The sequence below is a fragment of the Phocoena phocoena genome, chromosome 6 (genome assembly GCF_963924675.1).
Source record: "Phocoena phocoena chromosome 6, mPhoPho1.1, whole genome shotgun sequence".
NCBI lineage: Eukaryota > Metazoa > Chordata > Mammalia > Artiodactyla > Phocoenidae > Phocoena > Phocoena phocoena.
Window position 1 is genome coordinate 107,303,492 of NC_089224.1, and position 17,566 is coordinate 107,321,057.

The following is a 17,566-nucleotide window of genomic DNA, read 5'->3' on the forward strand; positions in this document are numbered from 1 at the left end:
GGGATGGTAGAGATGTAAGATCTTTGCTGTGCCCTCCTCTCTCAGTTTACAGGTGGGAGACCAGACCAGAGAGCATAAAGCACCATGATGATTGTGAAAATGCTAGACTGTTATAAAGATTTTTGTTCAGAATTTTGAAAACAAAATGAGGAAAAATGGAAATGTTATGTCAAACCAGTAAGAACTGGTTTGAAAACTTGAATTGGCATCTGCGCGGCATAAAACTGCAAGGACAGCTGGCCTCGGCACATGTTTCCTGACCAACTGGAGAAGGGGATTCGGACCACCTGACAGGGCAGGCCTTGACACTGGCAAAGGCAGTTGGTTTTAGAAGCTGGTGCCTTCCACGGCACTTTTTAAACATATGCATTGCTATTTTTAACCCACTATACCCTCAGAAAGCTTGATCTGCCAACTACTATTATATAAACCACTGTGCTTTTCAGAAATTGAATCTCTGAGCTGGAGAATTACAGTTTCCAGTGGTAGGACTGTAGATTTTCTCTCCTTCATTAAACTCCTCTGACTCTTTTTCCCAATACATATATTCGTTCTAATCAGAAGAAAAAAGACCTTCTACCAACAAGACAACCAGAAAACCATTTAAAAATATAGACTTTATCATCATTCTTCCTGCCTCGATCCCAATAACGTACCAATACCCAACCAAGAGGAAAAGGGCATTTTCTGTCTCTGTGGCAGCCCTGTGGTAATGACCCTCTGACCTGTGATTCTCCCCTGCAATCCAGGCCTCTCCGATGAAGGTGGACCCAGGGCAGAAGGAGCACCAAAGCCCAAGTCAAAAGCCCGGAAGCGGGTGGAAGAAAACCAAGGAGGCCCTAAACCAGGGACAGTGAGGTCAACTAGCAGCGAAAGGTAAAGAGGGACGCAGCCCCCAGCAGCCCCTTCTCAGGGTGGTGGCCCCTGAAGTCACAGGACAGCCACAGGGCCCTTCCTGCTGACTGAGGATGCCATGTGCTGGCCCCTTCGGCCAGCCACAGCAGAGGGTTAGCAGCCAGCTCCTCCCTGAGGATCCCCAGAGAACACTGCCTGCCAGGTAGGGGCCCAGACAAACAGGTGACCTCACTAGCAATCCAACAAATGCACATTAAAGTACACTGAGACTTTTTTTGCTCGCCAGATTGACAGGGATTTTTTAAAACAAGAATGCTCAGTAGGAGTGACAGGCGCTCTCCAGTACTTGTGGTGGGCGTGGAAACAGGTACAGCCTTTCTGGATGGCCGTTCAGTATCACGTGTCCATGAATATTTGTTGAATCCCACTGATTTGTCCCCTGAGGTTCTCTGTGTCCCTTGATAACATCTTGCCTGCTCCTGTGTGGAGGGCAAGGGGGCACGTGTCCAGGCTCCATTGAGTCATTCAACACACATTCTTGGAGCACCTGGCACTGAGCTGGGGATATGGAGCTGAACTTCAGGGGTTCACAGGCTGGTGGGAAAGGCCAACAAAGACATTCTAGGAATTACAGCATTCCAGGGTGGCAGGTGGTGCAGAAGAATGAGGGATGCCATCACACCACACCTGGGCCGGGGGTGGCGGGTCCCAAACATCAGGAAAGGCTGAGCCGGGTCTCATAAATCAAGCAAGCATTAGCCTGGCCCAGAGAGGGGCAGTACTCACTCACGCTTTAATCCAATGCACTTTCATTGAGCCCCTACTGTGTGACCAGGCCCCTGCACTCGTGGACTTTACATTCTAGTGTGGAGAAACAGATAATAAACCTGTGAACAAATAAGCAAATGCTATCATTTCCATTAGTGACAAGCACTGCAAGGAAATCTATAAGAAGGTAGTGATGGGGGTGGGGCAGATAGAAGGTCTACTTGAGGTGGGGGCTGGGAGTCAAGGAAGGCTTCTTGGAAGAAGGGGCATTGAGCTGAGCTTTGAATGAGAAGGAGCTGGGGGAACAGCCCCTCCGACGGCAGGAATAGCAGGGGTAAAGGCCCCGAAGAGAGAGAGAGAGAGAGAGAGAAGAGAGTGGGTCAGCTTGAGCACAGACAAGGATGCAAGGTCAAAAGCAGCCAGAGGCTGGGCCGGGGCTTTTACAGGCTCCATGAGTACCTGTTGAATGAATGAACTCCCTGAATTTGGTCAGGTTGGTTTTGCAGGTATCAAGAGAATGAGTGTCCTGAATGCAGGAGAAAATAGAGAGGGCGGGGGTGGGCTGGGACGAGGCTGGAGGGGTCAGGCCGTGGGGAGCCAGGGGAGGGTTTTAGACAGAGTGACATTATCCCGACATTATCCCGATTTTCCACACAAACACCTGTGTGTCACCGCTGGCCTTTAAAACCCATAACCACCCGTGAGATCGGGCTGTCTGCCTGCAGAACACCAGCTCTGCTGGGGTGGGGGTCACTCCTGCACTCCCCCACCTCTCCCCCATAATGGCAGGGGGAGGGGGAGAAGGGCTCCCGAGTTTAGGGGAACAGGAAACAGAGCAGCCAGCTCAGCGGTGCCCCAGGATCCGTTCACAGTGACTCTTCTCCTCTAGGATCACGTCGAGCTCCTTGGAAAGTCCTTCCACTTCTGAAGCCAATCCCGAGGGGCGTTACCAGTCGACAAGCTCCGACCCGGACCCTGTGGCTGAGAGAGAAGGCAGCCCTGTCTGGGGCAGCAGCCCCTTTCAGCTCACAGCTTCCTCGGACGAAGACATTATTGACTTGAAGTAAACAGAGTCCCAGTCGAGTTTGCCATCTTTAATTTTCTTACGGAGGTTTATACTCTTTAACCAGTTCCGACATCAGTTCTCAACAAAATGTGGCTTTTAGCCTGTCCGTGGTCTATTGGACCAAACCTTCTGCACCCTCGGCCAGTTTGGGTCACTCTCCAATGTCCGGTGCCATCTTAACCTTTGTTTCTTTCTGTTCAGGAACCATCAGTACCCTTGTAATTAAAGGTGGTAGATTTCATTGAGGTTTTAGATTGAAACTTTGAATAAATCAAAAATGTTCATTCTTATTTACTGCAACCTTCTCTTATATTTTATATACTTAGATGGAAAAGTTATTTTTTCATTACGGTTTTGTTTTGTCACATACTGTGTTTCTTTTATAAAGAAAAGCCATTGCTTTGAAAATTTATTATAAATAAGTTTTCTTTCTGCACCTTTGGCCCCTGTTGCTGTTTCAGTTCACTGTGATTGGAACCAGCTGCGTTTTTGCCTACAGACTTTTGAGAAAAGCTGAATTTTTAGATCTTCGAAACTCCTGCTTCTTTCTCTTTGTGTCTCACAAAAAATAATAAGGTATAGGAGCCTGTTAAAGAGTCTTAAGATTTTGGGGGGGGGGTATTGTTATTGTGAAATCATATAACCAAGAAACAGTTACTCTCCATCATCAGAATTATCATTCTCAAACTCCCTCCTCTTGTTCCAGTCTGCTTTGCTCTCTCACATGAACCAAATGAGTATCCTTCCTCTTATCATGTATCTGCCTTCCGTTGCTCCCTCCTTAAAGTGAGAAGAAAATGTGAGTTTGGCCAGGTGGGAATGAAACAGTGAGATGTCAGCCTCTAGCCAGGGGAAATCAAAGGAGGGAAACCTAGTTTCGCTGATATTGTACCAATTTTAAGCGGTATGAAGAAGATAATTTACTTTTGGCTTTAGTCTGATGGATTCCATTTTATTGTCTCGTCTTGCCTATATTACCCATCAAAAGAAACCTGAGATCATTTGCCTGTTAAAGTGGCTCTGAGGAGCTCTTCTGCAGGTCTTCTCACTAGGTGCAGAGGCCTGCGCTTGACATGACCTTGATCTGATAGATTTCACACAAGTTCTGGACCCTATCTCCTTCTGGGCCTTGCACACTGTGGGGAGATCTCCCCTCTCTGCCTGTGGCACAGACGGTCCAACATGAAGCATCCGAGCTGAAGGCTGCCTGGTCCCCTTCAGCAGAAGGCAACAAGATCAACTACATACTGTATCTCAACCTCACCTAAAGTTTTGTGAATTAGATTTTATTATTCTTGCTTTTCAGGTAAGGAAACTGAGGCTCAGAAAGGGGCAGTGATTTGAACCTGTGAGTTCTCTGATCCCAGAGCTGTGCTCTCTCTCTCTCCCTGTCCACCATACAGAGCCAGGCTGAGAGCCTTGTATCAGTTGAATCTGGCTGGTGTTTTTCGTGTAAAAATACTCTGTAAGCTTCATGAGCTTGTATGTGTGTCTTTCCTGTCATTTTTTGTTTTTTCTGAAGTTTCTTACTTCTCAGCCTGGAATAGAAAAACCAAGGGCTATTTAGACCATTCTTTCAAAGAGATTGGCAGCAAGTGGCACCCCATGATTTGACAAGAGTCACAGATCTGAGGAGTGGATGTAGAAACGGCAAGAGGTGGGCCCTACTAAACAGACTGATGGAGCTTAGCTTACAAAGGGGGCGCGGAAGGCAGACCTGGCAGCAGGGTCTGCTTACAAAGGCCGAGAAGTGAACACTGCACACTCACGGGGAGGGAGATGACCAGCCAGAGGGCAGGAGCAGCTTTGTAGGGATCCGTGGCTCAGAGGACTGGCTGGCCTTAGCTGGGCTGGCGGATCACCCTGTTTACAGAAGCCTCTCTGCATATCCCCCAGGCTGAATTGCAAAGTAAACCGTCTAAGTGCAGCGTTTGCCCTTGAAGTCTGAGGCATCCCTCCTCTCTGCAAACATCAAGTACCCACTGTCTAGAGCAAGAGATCATGTCCATTGGGGGAGGGAGAGAAGTAAACAGGTGATCACAAGCAATGATAAATACTAAACATTTATGACTGGAGCACAGATGCTGAGGAAGCACAGAAGGGCGGTTGCCTGTCTTGAAAGACAGTACTATCAGGTGACTGCACTATTCGTACAGGCTAGCATTTGAGTACCTGGCATGTGCTTGGTCTTTTTATATATTGCCCCTACTCAAAACCCTCCTGCAAGATAGTTAACTGTCATCTCCACTTAGAGATGAGGAAACAGAGGGCCAGAGAGGGATTAGAAGCTAAGCCTATCACTCTCTTAGCCCTGGTTCTTGCCGGAAACACACAGCACTCCACCGCAGTTGCCTGCACCCAGAGAGTGCGGCATACAAACGGTGAGATTCTACAGCGCACTGACTTCATCGCACTCACCTCCAGCAGTGACCTGGGTGCACGCACATAGGCTGGCTATTAACATCCGCAGGGGACTCAAAATTGGGAGATATTAAGATGAAGATTCCAAAGTCAGGGTTACCTATGAAGTGAGTGGAATTTAACAAGGAGCGTAGAGCTCACTGATTTAAGCCAAGATCAGTCATAGCTATGAGGCATGAGGGACCCCGCCCAACACAGGACCTCAGCACCCGAAGGTCCTGGTCATCGTCGGCAACCTGGGCCTCCCCCCGCCCCACCCCAACCCCGAGTCGTGATGAGCACGGAGGTGGGCTGTGGCGCCAAGGGCCACGCCTCTGCCCCGGCAACGAAGCTGGAGCGCCAGGCTCGGCATCCGAGAGAGTGGGCCAGAACCGTTGTTTGGAGACTTTCCGCCCTGCGGCTCTAGGTGGGCAGAAATGCCCAGGCCCCAGGGCAGCGGTTAACGCCGAACAGGAACCGCAGACCCGACCACGGAGGGGAGTTGCTGCTGCCCAGAGTTGGGACGGGAAGTTCTGGGCGCGGCCCACGTGCTCCGCCTTCGTCCAGCTCCTAGCCCCATTGGTTGAAGCTAGATTGAGAGGCGGATCCAGGCACAAGTGCAATCCCCGCCCTCTACCCTCATTGGCCGGCTCTGTGTAAGGCATCTATATGACCCCGCCTCCGAGCTCGCATCACACTCCTATTGGGTGGCTGTGTGCTCCGACCCAGCTACAAACTCCTATACACTGGATAGGATACACTGGATAGCCCCACCTATACACTGGATAGCTCTGTCCTAGGGGTGGTTCCAGTGCTCGTCGCCTACCGGCTCTTTGCTTCCATTGGTCCGCTTTGACTTCAAGGGCGGCTCCTAGCGCAGAGGCGAACACCGCCTTGCGTTCCCATTGGTTGCTCCCATACCCGCTGCCGTTCCGACCCCGCCCCAGAGCCACCACTCACCGTTCATTGGCTGGCTCTGGCCTGACAGGCCGGTGCAGGCCACACTCGCGGGACCCGCAGCAGTTCGGGCGTCGGAGCGGACCGGGCAAGCGTTGGCGGCGGACATGACGCCTGGGGACCAGGAGGAGACCCAGCCGCTCCTGCGGCCGCCGGGCGGCAGGTGAGCGGACAGGGGAACCCGAGCCCCGGGGGCGCTGCCTCGCCCCTCCCGCTGCGCCAGGCCCCGCTCACCGACCTCCCCGTCCCAGCAGCGCTCCCCGCGGCCGCCGCGTCTTCCTCGCCGCCTTCGCCGCTGCTCTGGGCCCACTCAGCTTCGGCTTCGCGCTCGGCTACAGCTCCCCGGCCATCCCGAGCCTGCGGCGCGCCGCGCCCCCGGCCCTGCGCCTCGACGATGCCGCCGCCTCCTGGTTCGGGGTGAGACCTTGGGCTCACCCTCCAGCCCTCCTGGGACCCTCCTTCGCCCACCCTTAAGATGGGCGCCAGGACCCTCCCCCTGCCTGGCTTCGGGCGGGCACTGAGACCCTCCGCCGAGTACGTCCCGGCTCCCCTGCCAGGGGTCGCCCATCCCCTTCCCCCAAGGCCGCTGAGGGTGGGGTAGAGGGCGAGGTTGGGCCGCGGCACCACCGGCGCCCCCTCCTCAGCCGGCGGTCGCCCCGCCCCCAGGCCATCGTGACCCTGGGCGCCGCGGCGGGGGGCGTGCTGGGCGGCTGGCTCGTGGACCGCGCTGGGCGCAAGCTGAGCCTCCTGCTCTGCGCCGTGCCCTTCGTGGCCGGCTTCACCGTCATCACAGCGGCTCAGAACGTGTGGATGCTGCTCGGAGGCCGCCTCCTCACCGGCCTGGCCTGCGGCATTGCCTCGCTAGTGGCCCCGGTGAGTGTGTCCCCCAGCCTGGCGCCCTGGGACCGGGGAGAAGGAGCAGACCTGGGGGCCTTGTTTCTCCCTGGCTGCGGCCTCCTGCCTGCCTGGCACCATGCCCCTTCCCTGCTTCGTCTTCCTTACACTCCAACGGGCCTTGGAAATAGCCGCTGTTATTGTCCTTGGTTACAGATGAAGTGAGCTTAAGAAACCTGAAGTCCTTTGTTTAAGCTAGTCAGTGGTGAAGCTATTTCTGGAGCCCAGGATGGTGTCACTTAACAGGCTCTCTCTTTTGCTCCACAAATAAGATGGCACCTGTAGATGGTCAACAGAAGCCTCACAGTATGGCTCAAATCCCCGCCCCACCTTGTCATTCAGACCACTGACTACAGTTAAGCAGGAAAATCCTGTTCTGGTTTGTCCCCAGGGGCAAAGGCTGCTGGGACCTGCCGCTCCCCTTCATTGCTCAGGAACGGGTCCTCCAGCCACTTCCCCTGCTTCTCTCTCACCACCTCCTGACCCAGCACTTCCCAGGCTGCCTTTGGAGCTGGACATCTGGGTGAAATCCCGGCTCTGCCAGTTACCAGGGCAGAGCGCCTCTCTGCGCCTATAAAATGGGAATAATGGCATTACCTTGTGCTGTGGTTGTGAGGCTTCAGTGAGACCCTGCACATACAGCCCTGGCCCTCGCATGGCCTGTGGAAGGACTTTGGACCCTGGCAGCTGGGGTTGTGGGGTCAACCCAGCTGGGTTTGGATGATCAACCACCCACACCCTAACCTGGTCAAGATTGAGAGCAGTAGCTCAGAATCCATCCCTTTGCACCTACCACTCATTTCAGCTGCATTTGCTGGGTAACAGGCAGCAGCTAGGTTGGATTTTATATTTTGGAGGGTTTTTTTTACTGGGCAAAAGCACACTTGTCTTAGACATGGGCATAAGGTATGGAATAACCTAGAAGCATAGGCAAGGGCTTTCTGGCTCCCGAGCCCAGAGGATGCCGTGGCAGTCACTGGTAGCAACTGAGGTGAAGAGTTCCTGCTTTCACTCCAGGGGCACCACTCAAAGTATGGTCCTTGGGGGGCTTCCCTGGTGGCGCACTGGTTGAGAGTCCGCCTGCCGATGCAGGGGACACGGGTTCGTGCCCCGGTCCGGGAGGATCCCGCGTGCCGCGGAGTGGCTGGGCCCGTGAGCCATGGCCGCTGAGCCTGCGTGTCCGGAGACTGTGCCCCGCAACGGGAGAGGCCGCAACAGTGAGAGGCCCGCGTACCACAAAAAAAAAAAAAAAAAAAAAAAAAAGTATGGTCCTTGGACCAGCAGCCTGGGTGTCACCTGGAGTTGGTTAGAAAGGCAGAATCTTGGACCTGGACCACCGCACACCTATTGCATCAAAATTTGCATTTTTTCAAGGGTATACATACAATAAATGAAAGGTTGAAAAGCCCTTCTCGCCCCCGCCCCACACACATAGCAGCCACTTCTATACCCTTTAAACACCTGCTGCAGGTCACTTGGTGGGGGCAGGGAGGTATGCGGAGGGCTCTGCTGACCAGGACCTGCAGTTAGGAGCCCACTGGGCCTGTAGCTGCCCCAGCCAAGGCTCTCCTGAGCTCTGAATGGTTGAGACTTTTCAGTTTTAAGAACTCTTCGACCCCAAGTAAAATCCCATCTTAATTACCAACAGGTATATATCTCCGAAATTGCCTACCCCGAAGTACGGGGGCTGCTCGGCTCCTGGGCGCAGCTCATGGTCGTCATAGGCATCCTCCTAGCCTATCTGGCAGGTAGAGTTTTCGTGTTATCTCTCTTGGTAACTGTTAATGGCTCCGTGGCTATTTTACAGATATAGAAACTGAAGTTCAGAAAGGTCAAGGGATTTGCCTGAGGTCACACAGCCACTGCCCAAGATGCCAGGTTCCCAGACCACCTCCCTGAGACCCTGGGTCACGTGGGTCTTGGGACAAAGTTCTGGGGAGAGCTGGAGAAGGTGATGTCCTCATCTTCCCAGAGCAGAAGCCCATTCCAGGAGTGGGGGGAGGGCTGACTGGTTAGGTCAGTACCCCGCTGTGTGGTGACAAACTAGGGTCCTGGGGGTGGAGGGGGCACTCCAGAGTCTTTAGCCTAAGAGCTCGGAGGACCCAAGCCTGTCTCCCTCAGAATCAGTACTGGATTTGCAGCCTGAAGGAGGCAGGTTCCAGGGGACCCGAGGGTCAGAGCTGGGGCCAGCGTGAGGAAGCTTCCAGAGGCAGACTGGAACTGAGCTGGGATAGAAGGAGGGCAGGCTTCGTATCTGACAGTGCCAGGTTAGGGGAATCTGCCAGTTACTAGCTGTGTGACCTTGACCTAGTCACACCGCCCCTGGGAGCCTCAATTTCCCTGTCTTTAAGTGGAGATAATCCTACCTAGTCCGAGGCTGTTGAGGGATTAAGTGACACTGTGAAAAGAGCCTGGCAGCAGGCCCCAAATGAGAATTGTCAAGGAATGGCCTGAGAACCGCTGGGGGGGTGGGGGTTTCGGGCCTGACTGGCCGTGGCAGGGCCTGGGGCACGTGCCCTCTGGTTCTTCAGAGTAGCTGACCTGAGGGTCCGTGGTCTTTCATTTTGACCCCCTTAACCATCCTGAGTCTCATTCAGAGTCCTGCCAGCAGTCTAGCTGCCTTGCGGGGCCAGCAGTATGCCAGAGCCCCTGCACAGACACTGACGTTCGGGACAGACGTGGGTCACACCCGTAAAATTTCCTCCAGGTCATCATAATCTGCACTTTCATTGATCAGTTTCTGTGAGTTTTGATTGACTGGTTTTCAGTGAAAAGTCTCCCCCGACTCTGTCGCTCTTCCTCTCCGGAGGCGCCAGCCTTGCCTGCTTCTCGGCAGCCTTCCTGAGAGTCTGCATGTAGGAGGACTATGCATATTTATTCTCCTGCTCCTACCTTTTAGACAAATGGTGCCATATACCACGTCAATACATAGCGAGCGCCTTTGTTTAATGGCTACATAGTCACTGATATACCCCCCATCGTTTCCACAACATTTAGCAATAATAATGACGATATCAACAACAAACCTGAGGGTAGCCATGCAAAGGTAGTGAGGTCCCCACCCCTTAAGCTGAGTCCCTGGGGTCGGCGAGGGGGCAGGCACTCCCAGAGAAGGTCCAGGCTGGCTCACCCCAGCTCTGATGTCTGACCCACCCCGCCCCACCCAGGCTGGGTCCTCAAGTGGCGCTGGCTGGCTGTGCTGGGCTGTGCGCCCCCCTCCTTCATGCTGCTGCTCATGTGCTGCATGCCTGAGACCCCTCGCTACTTGCTGACCCAGCACAAGCGCCAGGAAGCCGTGGCTGCCATGCAGTTCCTGTGGGGCTCCGAGCAGGGCTGGGAAGAGCCCCCGGTCGGGGCCGAGCACGAGGTGAGGGGCTGGGAGCCAGAGCTGGGGGGAGGGGGCCATGAGGTATCACCCCTTTGCAGCCAGGGGAGGTCAGCACAGTCTGCTGCAAAGGCTGTACACACACAGTGGCGGGTGGGATCAGGGGTGTTGTCCTGCTCGAGCCCCGCTGCTTGGCTGGGCCCCATGGACATCCCTGGGAAAGCCTGAGCCTTGACCTTCCTGTCCCAGGAAGAGAAAGGCCGGGCCACATCAGAGGAAAATGCAGGTGCAGATTTGAGGACTTAGGTTTTTTAAACAGGGAGTTGTCAGGCAGGGGAGAAGACTGAGTCTCTGCCCCTTACCTGCTGTGTGACCTTCCCATCTTTAGCCCTAGTTTCTTCATCTGTAAACTGGGAGTCACAGCACGTGTCTGGCAGTGGTGGTGAGAATCAGTGGGGCGTGGGGAGGCGCTTGGCCCAGGCCCAGACCCCAGGCTAGTGGGATTCGGGAACCCTGGGCTCTTTGCTCATAGAACATCTTTGTGGATCCCCCAACAAATCAGGAATGGACGTGGGGAGGTGAAGATCTTGTTACCTTACAAATCGGAGGCTAAAGTGATGCAGGGACCTGAAGTAGAGGCTTCAGGTGGGGCCGGGACAAGGAGCAGAGGCTTCCTTACTCCACCAGGCCTCAGGACGGTGGGCTCAAAGCTGGGGCGCCCTCGGGACAGGGTAGGGAGAAGCACTGATGCCCGGTCTCCGTCTGAGCAGGGCTTCCACTTGGCCCAGCTGCGGCGTCCTGGCGTCTACAAGCCCTTCATCATCGGCATTTCACTGATGGCCTTCCAGCAGCTGTCGGGCATCAACGCTGTCATGTTCTACGCAGAGACCATCTTTGAGGAGGCCAAGTTCAAGGTAAAGAGGCCTCTGCCCAGGCCTGCCTCACTTGGATGCCATATGGGTGGGACCTAGTTCCGGGGTCTTCGCCTGATCCACCTCGGCCCGTCTCCTCAGGACAGCAGCCTGGCCTCGGTCATCGTGGGGATCATCCAGGTGCTGTTCACGGCCATAGCGGCCCTCGTCATGGACAGAGCCGGGCGCAGGCTGCTCCTGGCCTTGTCAGGTGAGGCCCAAGGGTGACGGCTCAGCCCTCTGCAGGTGGGTGGCCCAGTCCAGCCTCCCACCACAGGCTGGAGGGTCTTTGCTGAGGTCACCACGTTGAGGGAGGAGGACGATGGCTGAGTGTCCCTGAGAACAAGGCCAGACTTCAGGAGAGCTCTCACTGAGCACGTGTTTGAGACCAGGCCCGTGCTAACCACATCGCTGCATCACACCTTAACCTTCACAGTGAACCTACAAGAAGGTGCCTTCAGGGCCCAGTGTACGATGAGGAAACTGAGGGCCGGGCTGAAGCGGCTCAGAAGCTTGTGGTCTTTCTGGGCAAGTGACTTTACCTGAGCCTGTCTTCCCTCTGTGAAACGGGGTAGCTGTGGGCCATTGTGAGGGTCAGGAGATGATCCGAGTGAGGCGCCTCGTGTTCTGAGCCCTACCGAGCACCTGGTGCTGCTGGGAAAGCAGGTCTGGCCTCTGGCTGCTCCTGCTTCCTCAGGCTGGGGAGGATCCGCTTCCAGGAGCTTCTTGGAGTTTGCTGAGGTACAAGGTCCAAGCCGGGGCTGGCAGGGCCGGGCTGGGGTGAGTGCAGCCAGGCAGGGCTCTGCTCACTGCCCGTCTCAGAGGCATCTGGGCCACGTTGCTGTGGCCCACAGTGCACTGAGACTCCCGCCCCCCAGTGCCACGTGCCCGGGCCGTGGGCCGCCTCCCCCTGCCCTGTCCCGCCCACTGCCGCGCTCCACCTGCAGGTGTGGTCATGGTGTTCAGCACCAGCGCCTTTGGCGCCTACTTCAAGCTGACCCAGGGCGGCCCTAGCAACTCCTCGCACGTGGACCTCTTGGCGCCCGTCTCCATGGAGCCCGCCGGTGTGGGGCTGGCCTGGCTGGCGGTGGGCAGCATGTGCCTCTTCATCGCTGGTGAGTGGGGGGGGCTGGGGGGGGTGAGGGAGCCGGGTTCCTGTGGCTCCCAGCGAGGCCAGGGCTACCCGCCCTCACCTCTGCGTCTGCAGCTCTGACCGTGTACCAGGCACCAAGCTGAGCCCGTCTCTGCTCCTCTCACACGACTACCACGACAGCCCTCCAAGCAGGCCCTTCCTTGTCCCGTTCCGTAGCAAAGGCCTGATGCATAAGAAGTGAGGACAGTGGCCTAAGACTCCAGGGTGGCATCCAGGCCCCCTCAGGCCACAGCTGGGCAGCCCCGCAAGGCTTCAGCCCAGGTGGTCTGCGGCGAGCCGAGGGTCCAGCCCTGTGGGCCCTGACGCCTGTCTTGCTCCCGCAGGCTTTGCTATGGGCTGGGGACCCATCCCCTGGCTCCTCATGTCTGAGATCTTCCCTCTGCACGTCAAGGGTGTGGCCACAGGCGTCTGCGTCCTCACCAACTGGTTCATGGCATTTCTCGTGACAAAAGAGTTCAGCAGCCTCATGGTGAGTGCGGACCCCGGCAGCCTCCCCCTCACTCAGTAGTCGGCAGAGAAGCGCTTTTCAGAATTGCTCTTGTTGCGAGAGACTTGGGGTCCGTGGCTCTGCACGCAGGCTGAGGCCCCAGCATCTTGCGACACCATCTTGGTCAGGGGTGAGGGGGAGCAGACAGGCCGGGCCGGCGAGAAACCCAGGCTGTGGCCACTCAGGAACCTCCGGGCTGTCCAGGTGGAAGGACAGCAGAGCTGACCTTGTCCTCCACTGGACTCTGGGGACACGGGCTGGGAAGCAGGGCTGTGAGAGAAACTCCGGCTTTGGAGTCAACAGGCCTGGGCTCCGTCCCCATCTTGGCTGCCTCCCTGCTGGGTGGCGTTGGGTGTGCTGTTCACCTTTCTCTGAACCAGCTTCCCGGACTAGAAATGGAGAAGGGTAGCATACCTTCCTCTTAGGGTTGATGGGAGTGTCAGTTCAGTTCAACATTTTGCCACCTTCTCATGGATGGACTGACACAGACATGGTCCCTGCCTCAGGGCCTCCCATCCAATAGTGGGGACCACTCTGGTGCAGACAGTCAAGCCATTTGTTCAGTCATTCGTCTCCCCCCAGGTCTCCTGGTACCTACCACGTCCTGGCCTGTTCAGGGTGCCAGAACAGCAGTGAATGGGATGGACAGGGTCCCCTTTATGACAAGGACTGGCATGAAGTGGACAGTGGTGGGAGGGTGAAGCACCGGGAGGCCGGGCTGGGGCAAGGGGAGGCAGATCATGAGAGGAATGGATGCTTGGGGCTGGACCGGACTCTGTAGAGCCTGCGCTGCCCTGGGGAGCATGTCAGGAAGACCAGAGCAGAGGCCTGGGGGCGGAAATTACTTGCTGGGAGCTTGGAGGGGACAGACAGTAAAGGAGGGGTATGGCACCAAAGGACCTAAGAGGACCTGGGGGTGTACAGTGCTGAGAGGCCAAGAGAAAGGCTTCAAGGAGCAGGGGGTGGGGTCACCATGTCCCAGAGGAAGAGGAGCTGAAAGGGAGCGGCCTTTGGTTCTGGCACCTGGGAGGTCACTGGGGCTGGGCTGGGAGAGTGGACTGACTCTGACCGAAAGTCACCGCTCCCTCCCCGCTCCACACATGGGCCCTGAGTGTCCCCGTGTGTGCACACGCCCCCATCGCCACCTGCCGATAGCTCCCCCATTTCCTCCCGCACCAAGAAGAGACTCCTAAGGCGGCAGGGACCACAGAGGGCGGGGCCAAAGCTGAGTGTAGAGCGGAGGTCTGTGGGCCGTGAGGTCAGGCGCTGGGGGAGGAAACCCAGCTCTCACTTGATAGCAGGTCTCTGACCTGGGGGCAGTCACTTCGTCACAGTGAGCCTCAGTGTCCCCGCCACACAACTTCACACCTTGGACGGTGCTCGGCTCAGGCTTCTGGATGGTGGACCGCAGAGCCCCCTCCACTCCCCTGAGCCTGGGCGGGGTGGGCCCCGACTGGGGCCTAGGCTTCTCGGCTGGGGCATGAGGGCTCCTGACCTGCCGCGTCCATGCATGGCCTCTCCACTCTCTTTGCAGGAGGTGCTCAGGCCCTACGGTGCCTTCTGGCTGGCCGCTGCCTTCTGCATCTTCAGTGTCCTTTTCACTCTGGCCTGTGTCCCTGAAACCAAAGGAAAGACTTTGGAGCAAATCACAGCCCATTTTGAGGGGCGATGACAGCCCCTTCCTGTGAGTGGCTGCCCCTCCTAGCTGGACCAGCTTTGGGCCTCGGAGGGGATGGTGCCTGCCTGTGACTCCAAACTGAGCCTCAGCTGGAGTCTGGACGCCCCGCCTGCCCCCAGGGAGTCAGAAGCCAGGACTGTAGCCCCTTGGAGCTTTGTCCTCTGGGGCCCCACCTTCCTGCCCAGCTCTCTACAGCCCAGTGAAGCACGGGGACAAGGTTCCCAGCCCCTGGGTCCAGTTTCCACTGCTGCCCTGTGACTCGTGTGGAGGGAACATCTCGGAGACGCTTTGTTGTGCTGTGGTCAGTCCTCCACGTGCCATCTCCATCACGACACAAAAGTGACAGCGGAGAAGGGGGACTCTTGGTTCCTCGTTTTCTGGAGAAGATGCTTTTGGAGGCTGGGTGATGGCCATGGTTACTCCTCTCACATGGCTGCATTATCAGGAAGGAACTTTGCCAAATAAATATTTGACTCAGAAAATCAGGTCGTGACCTCTTTGTGTGGGCTGCAGTCCAGAAGGGCATTTTCCTGTCCCTTCCATAAAACTAGGCCTCCCACAGACTGTCTTGCCAAGAACATCTATGGATCTGCTTTCTCATGGTCAGCTAGGCTTGCCTTTGGCACTTGGAGGTCATTTCTGACTCTTTCCTTGGGTTCAGTCCCCTGAATCATTAGTCATCAAATCTTGAGTTCCTCCTGCAAAAAAGAAGCCTCTCTTCATATTAACTTTAATGGAGCCAGAAGTCTTTTACAAATTACTTTTATTGTCTACTGTATAAGTAATACGTGTTTATTGCAGGAAAACTGGAAAACACAGATTTATGTAATGTAATTATTTCTTATGGCAGTTAACATCTGCTAGGCACTATCCTAAGTACTTTACAAGTATTAACTTTATTTAGATAAATAATAAAATATTCACACCTGCACCTTACCGGAGAATCTCGTTCTGTCTTAAAAGATCTCTCCCCCAACATACATGCTTCCCAGCGTCACTACACAGAAGTGGGACGCCCTACTTGCCATTCTGTAACCTGTTTTTATTCACTTCTCAGGCTGTACAGCCCAGCATGTGCCCACCTTGACATCTTGTATTAAGCTTTGGAATGAGACCGAATGAGACCGGAGACAAGGGGAATGGAAGTGTGGAGTGGTCCAGGGCAGAGCGGTGGGGGACAGAGCAGGACAAGTCGCTTAACTTCCCTAAGCCTCGGTTCATTCATCTGTAAAATGGGCATAATGATGTTATCTCCCTCGTGGGGTTGTTATGAGGATGAAAGGAGATGATCATGTAAAGCACTTAGATCTGAGGATGGCACTGTGTAAGTGCTCCATCAGTTTAGCTGCTGGTGGTGGTAAGGCTGTGCAGGTGAGGGTGGGAGGCTGTGGTGGAGACGGGGAGCTGCATGCAAGGCTGGTTGTGAGGCTGCATGTGAGGCTCTAGGGGTGCTTCATAAGGGGATATTTGCAATCTTTACAAGTGTTTCTCTTTATCTCCTACCCTACTGCCTCAGCCACCTGTGATTGCTACCAGCACCTACTTATAGGTACCAAGGACCGTGGACACACACACTTTTCAGAGGTCCCCGTACACTCCTTTAAGGCCTTCCCATCAGAGCACAAGGTGCTTCAGGGACTAAGAGCCAGCCCCAGCTGACACCCCTGTATCTACCCCAGGAGCCCAGTCCAGCACCATCAGGCACAGGTCCATGAAGAAGTGGGGCAGGATGAAACATCTCCAGAAGACAGGTGCAGCAGAAGCTGCGCTTTACCCAGCCTAGGATAGAAATGTGCGTTGCCAGCCGACATCCACCCCATTTCCCACTCCCACCCCGAGAACAACTTCCAGGAGAATCCTGGCTTCTGAGAACGAGGCAAGAAATTCCCTAACACCACCCAGTGGACACGGGCGGAATCAACTGTGGCGTGAACCACTCTGCTACCCCCCAGTGGCCATAGGTGGGTTCGCAAGACTAAGGCAAGAAAACCCTTGCCTACCTCCTAGTGGCTATTATGGGTTTAGCACCTGCTGGGCCTGTGGCACAGGCAGAACACACCAGCTGGAAGAGCCCACTAGCCAAGGAATGCAGGCAGCCTCTGGAAGCTAGAAAAAGCAAGGAAAGAGATTCTCCCCCTAGAGCCTCCAGAAGGAAAGTAGCCCTGAAGACACCTTGACTTTAGCCCAGTGAGGTCCACTTCAGACTTCTGACCTCCGAAGTTGTAAGCCTAAAAATTACACAAGCCCAAGGTAGAGAAGAGCTTATCTCAAAGAGATCTGTGGGTGTGACTTGCTTAACGGAGTGAATCCCAATGAGATTCTTAGAAGACCCACAAATGTAGAATCATATTGGGGAAAAACACTACCAGCTATGATTGAAAGAGAGAGAGACAGTACAAAATGAAAAGAGGCTTAGGACCCCCAAACTCATTTCTGCTTCCCAGGTAACACATTCTCATCTCCTTAACGTCAAAATGCCTCTGAAAGTAAATTGCTCATCAGAAAATTGCTTGATTAGTGAAGATCAACAGGCTTGTGGGGAAATTCCATCAACGCTCTGAGGAAGCCCAATGAAATATCCCCTGGGGCAGCACGGAAGCCCCCAAGGACAGAATATTCAGGAATCTCCTCTCCCAACACTTCTAACTGAACACTGTTAAAGTGTGCTTCTGGCCCTGAGATTACTGAAGACGTCTTCCTGCTGATAAACTTTTATACTTTGACCGTTCCAGGCCAACCTGCGGCTGCCCCGTTCACACTGAGGGGCCCTCACTTCCTTTACCCCTCCCAAACTATCAGAAGGGCGCAAGAGGACCGTGAAGGTGGCTGGGGTTGGGCCCTGAGCTGACTGACGAGGGAGAGGACCCCGTGGAGCCGGGCCCCGGGCACGTCAAATCCCTGAACAGAAACCAGGCGCCTAGCCCTAGTGCAGATCTGCGCCTGCGCTAAAAGCACTGCTCCCGTGAGCCTTCGCGGCCAAGTCTCTTCCTGTCCAAGAGGCCCCCAGTCATTGTATTCAGTGGACCTGAAAGGCATGTGCAACAAAGCGTGATGGGAAATAGATTCTGGAAG

The 17,566-nt window shown here is 55.2% G+C and overlaps 2 protein-coding genes across 4 annotated transcripts in view; both read left to right on the forward strand.

Annotated features, from left to right (window-relative positions):
• The window catches only part of GARNL3 (GTPase activating Rap/RanGAP domain like 3), a 108,367-nt gene extending 105,677 nt beyond the window's left edge, over positions 1-2,690 (forward strand). The window contains exons 27-28 of the mRNA XM_065878825.1: positions 750-876; positions 2,513-2,690. Of these exons, the coding sequence (XP_065734897.1) occupies positions 750-876; positions 2,513-2,690 (305 nt within the window). The remainder of the gene's footprint in view (positions 1-749; positions 877-2,512) is intronic.
• Positions 2,691-6,063: 3,373 nt separating this feature from the next.
• Positions 6,064-14,976, forward strand: SLC2A8 (solute carrier family 2 member 8). Of its 3 annotated transcripts, none has more exons than XM_065878614.1 (10): positions 6,064-6,209; positions 6,301-6,463; positions 6,713-6,919; positions 8,589-8,688; positions 10,108-10,307; positions 11,036-11,179; positions 11,279-11,387; positions 12,124-12,291; positions 12,653-12,798; positions 14,351-14,976. In XM_065878614.1, the coding sequence occupies exons 1-10, from the start codon at positions 6,154-6,156 to the stop codon at positions 14,486-14,488; spliced, it is 1,431 nt and encodes a 476-aa protein (XP_065734686.1). In that variant the 5' UTR covers positions 6,064-6,153; the 3' UTR covers positions 14,489-14,976. The 3 variants fall into 3 exon arrangements, with proteins under 3 accessions (XP_065734686.1, XP_065734685.1, XP_065734688.1); XM_065878613.1 differs by having other exon boundaries at positions 6,154-6,209; positions 11,033-11,179; positions 14,351-14,488; XM_065878616.1 differs by lacking the exon at positions 12,653-12,798 and having other exon boundaries at positions 6,154-6,209; positions 11,033-11,179; positions 14,351-14,436.
• Positions 14,977-17,566: the final 2,590 nt, after the last annotated feature.

What these genes read in the sequence shown, in the direction of transcription:
- SLC2A8 (XM_065878613.1), top strand. Translation starts at nt 6,154, where the DNA reads ATGACGCCTGGGGACCAGGAGGAGACCCAGCCGCTCCTGCGGCCGCCG. An exon ending in CTGCGGCCGCCGGGCGGCAG is followed by an intron (nt 6,210 to 6,300) that starts GTGAGCGGACAG and finishes CCGTCCCAGCAG; the next exon opens with CGCTCCCCGCGGCCGCCGCG. An exon ending in TTGAGGAGGCCAAGTTCAAG is followed by an intron (nt 11,180 to 11,278) that starts GTAAAGAGGCCT and finishes CCGTCTCCTCAG; the next exon opens with GACAGCAGCCTGGCCTCGGT.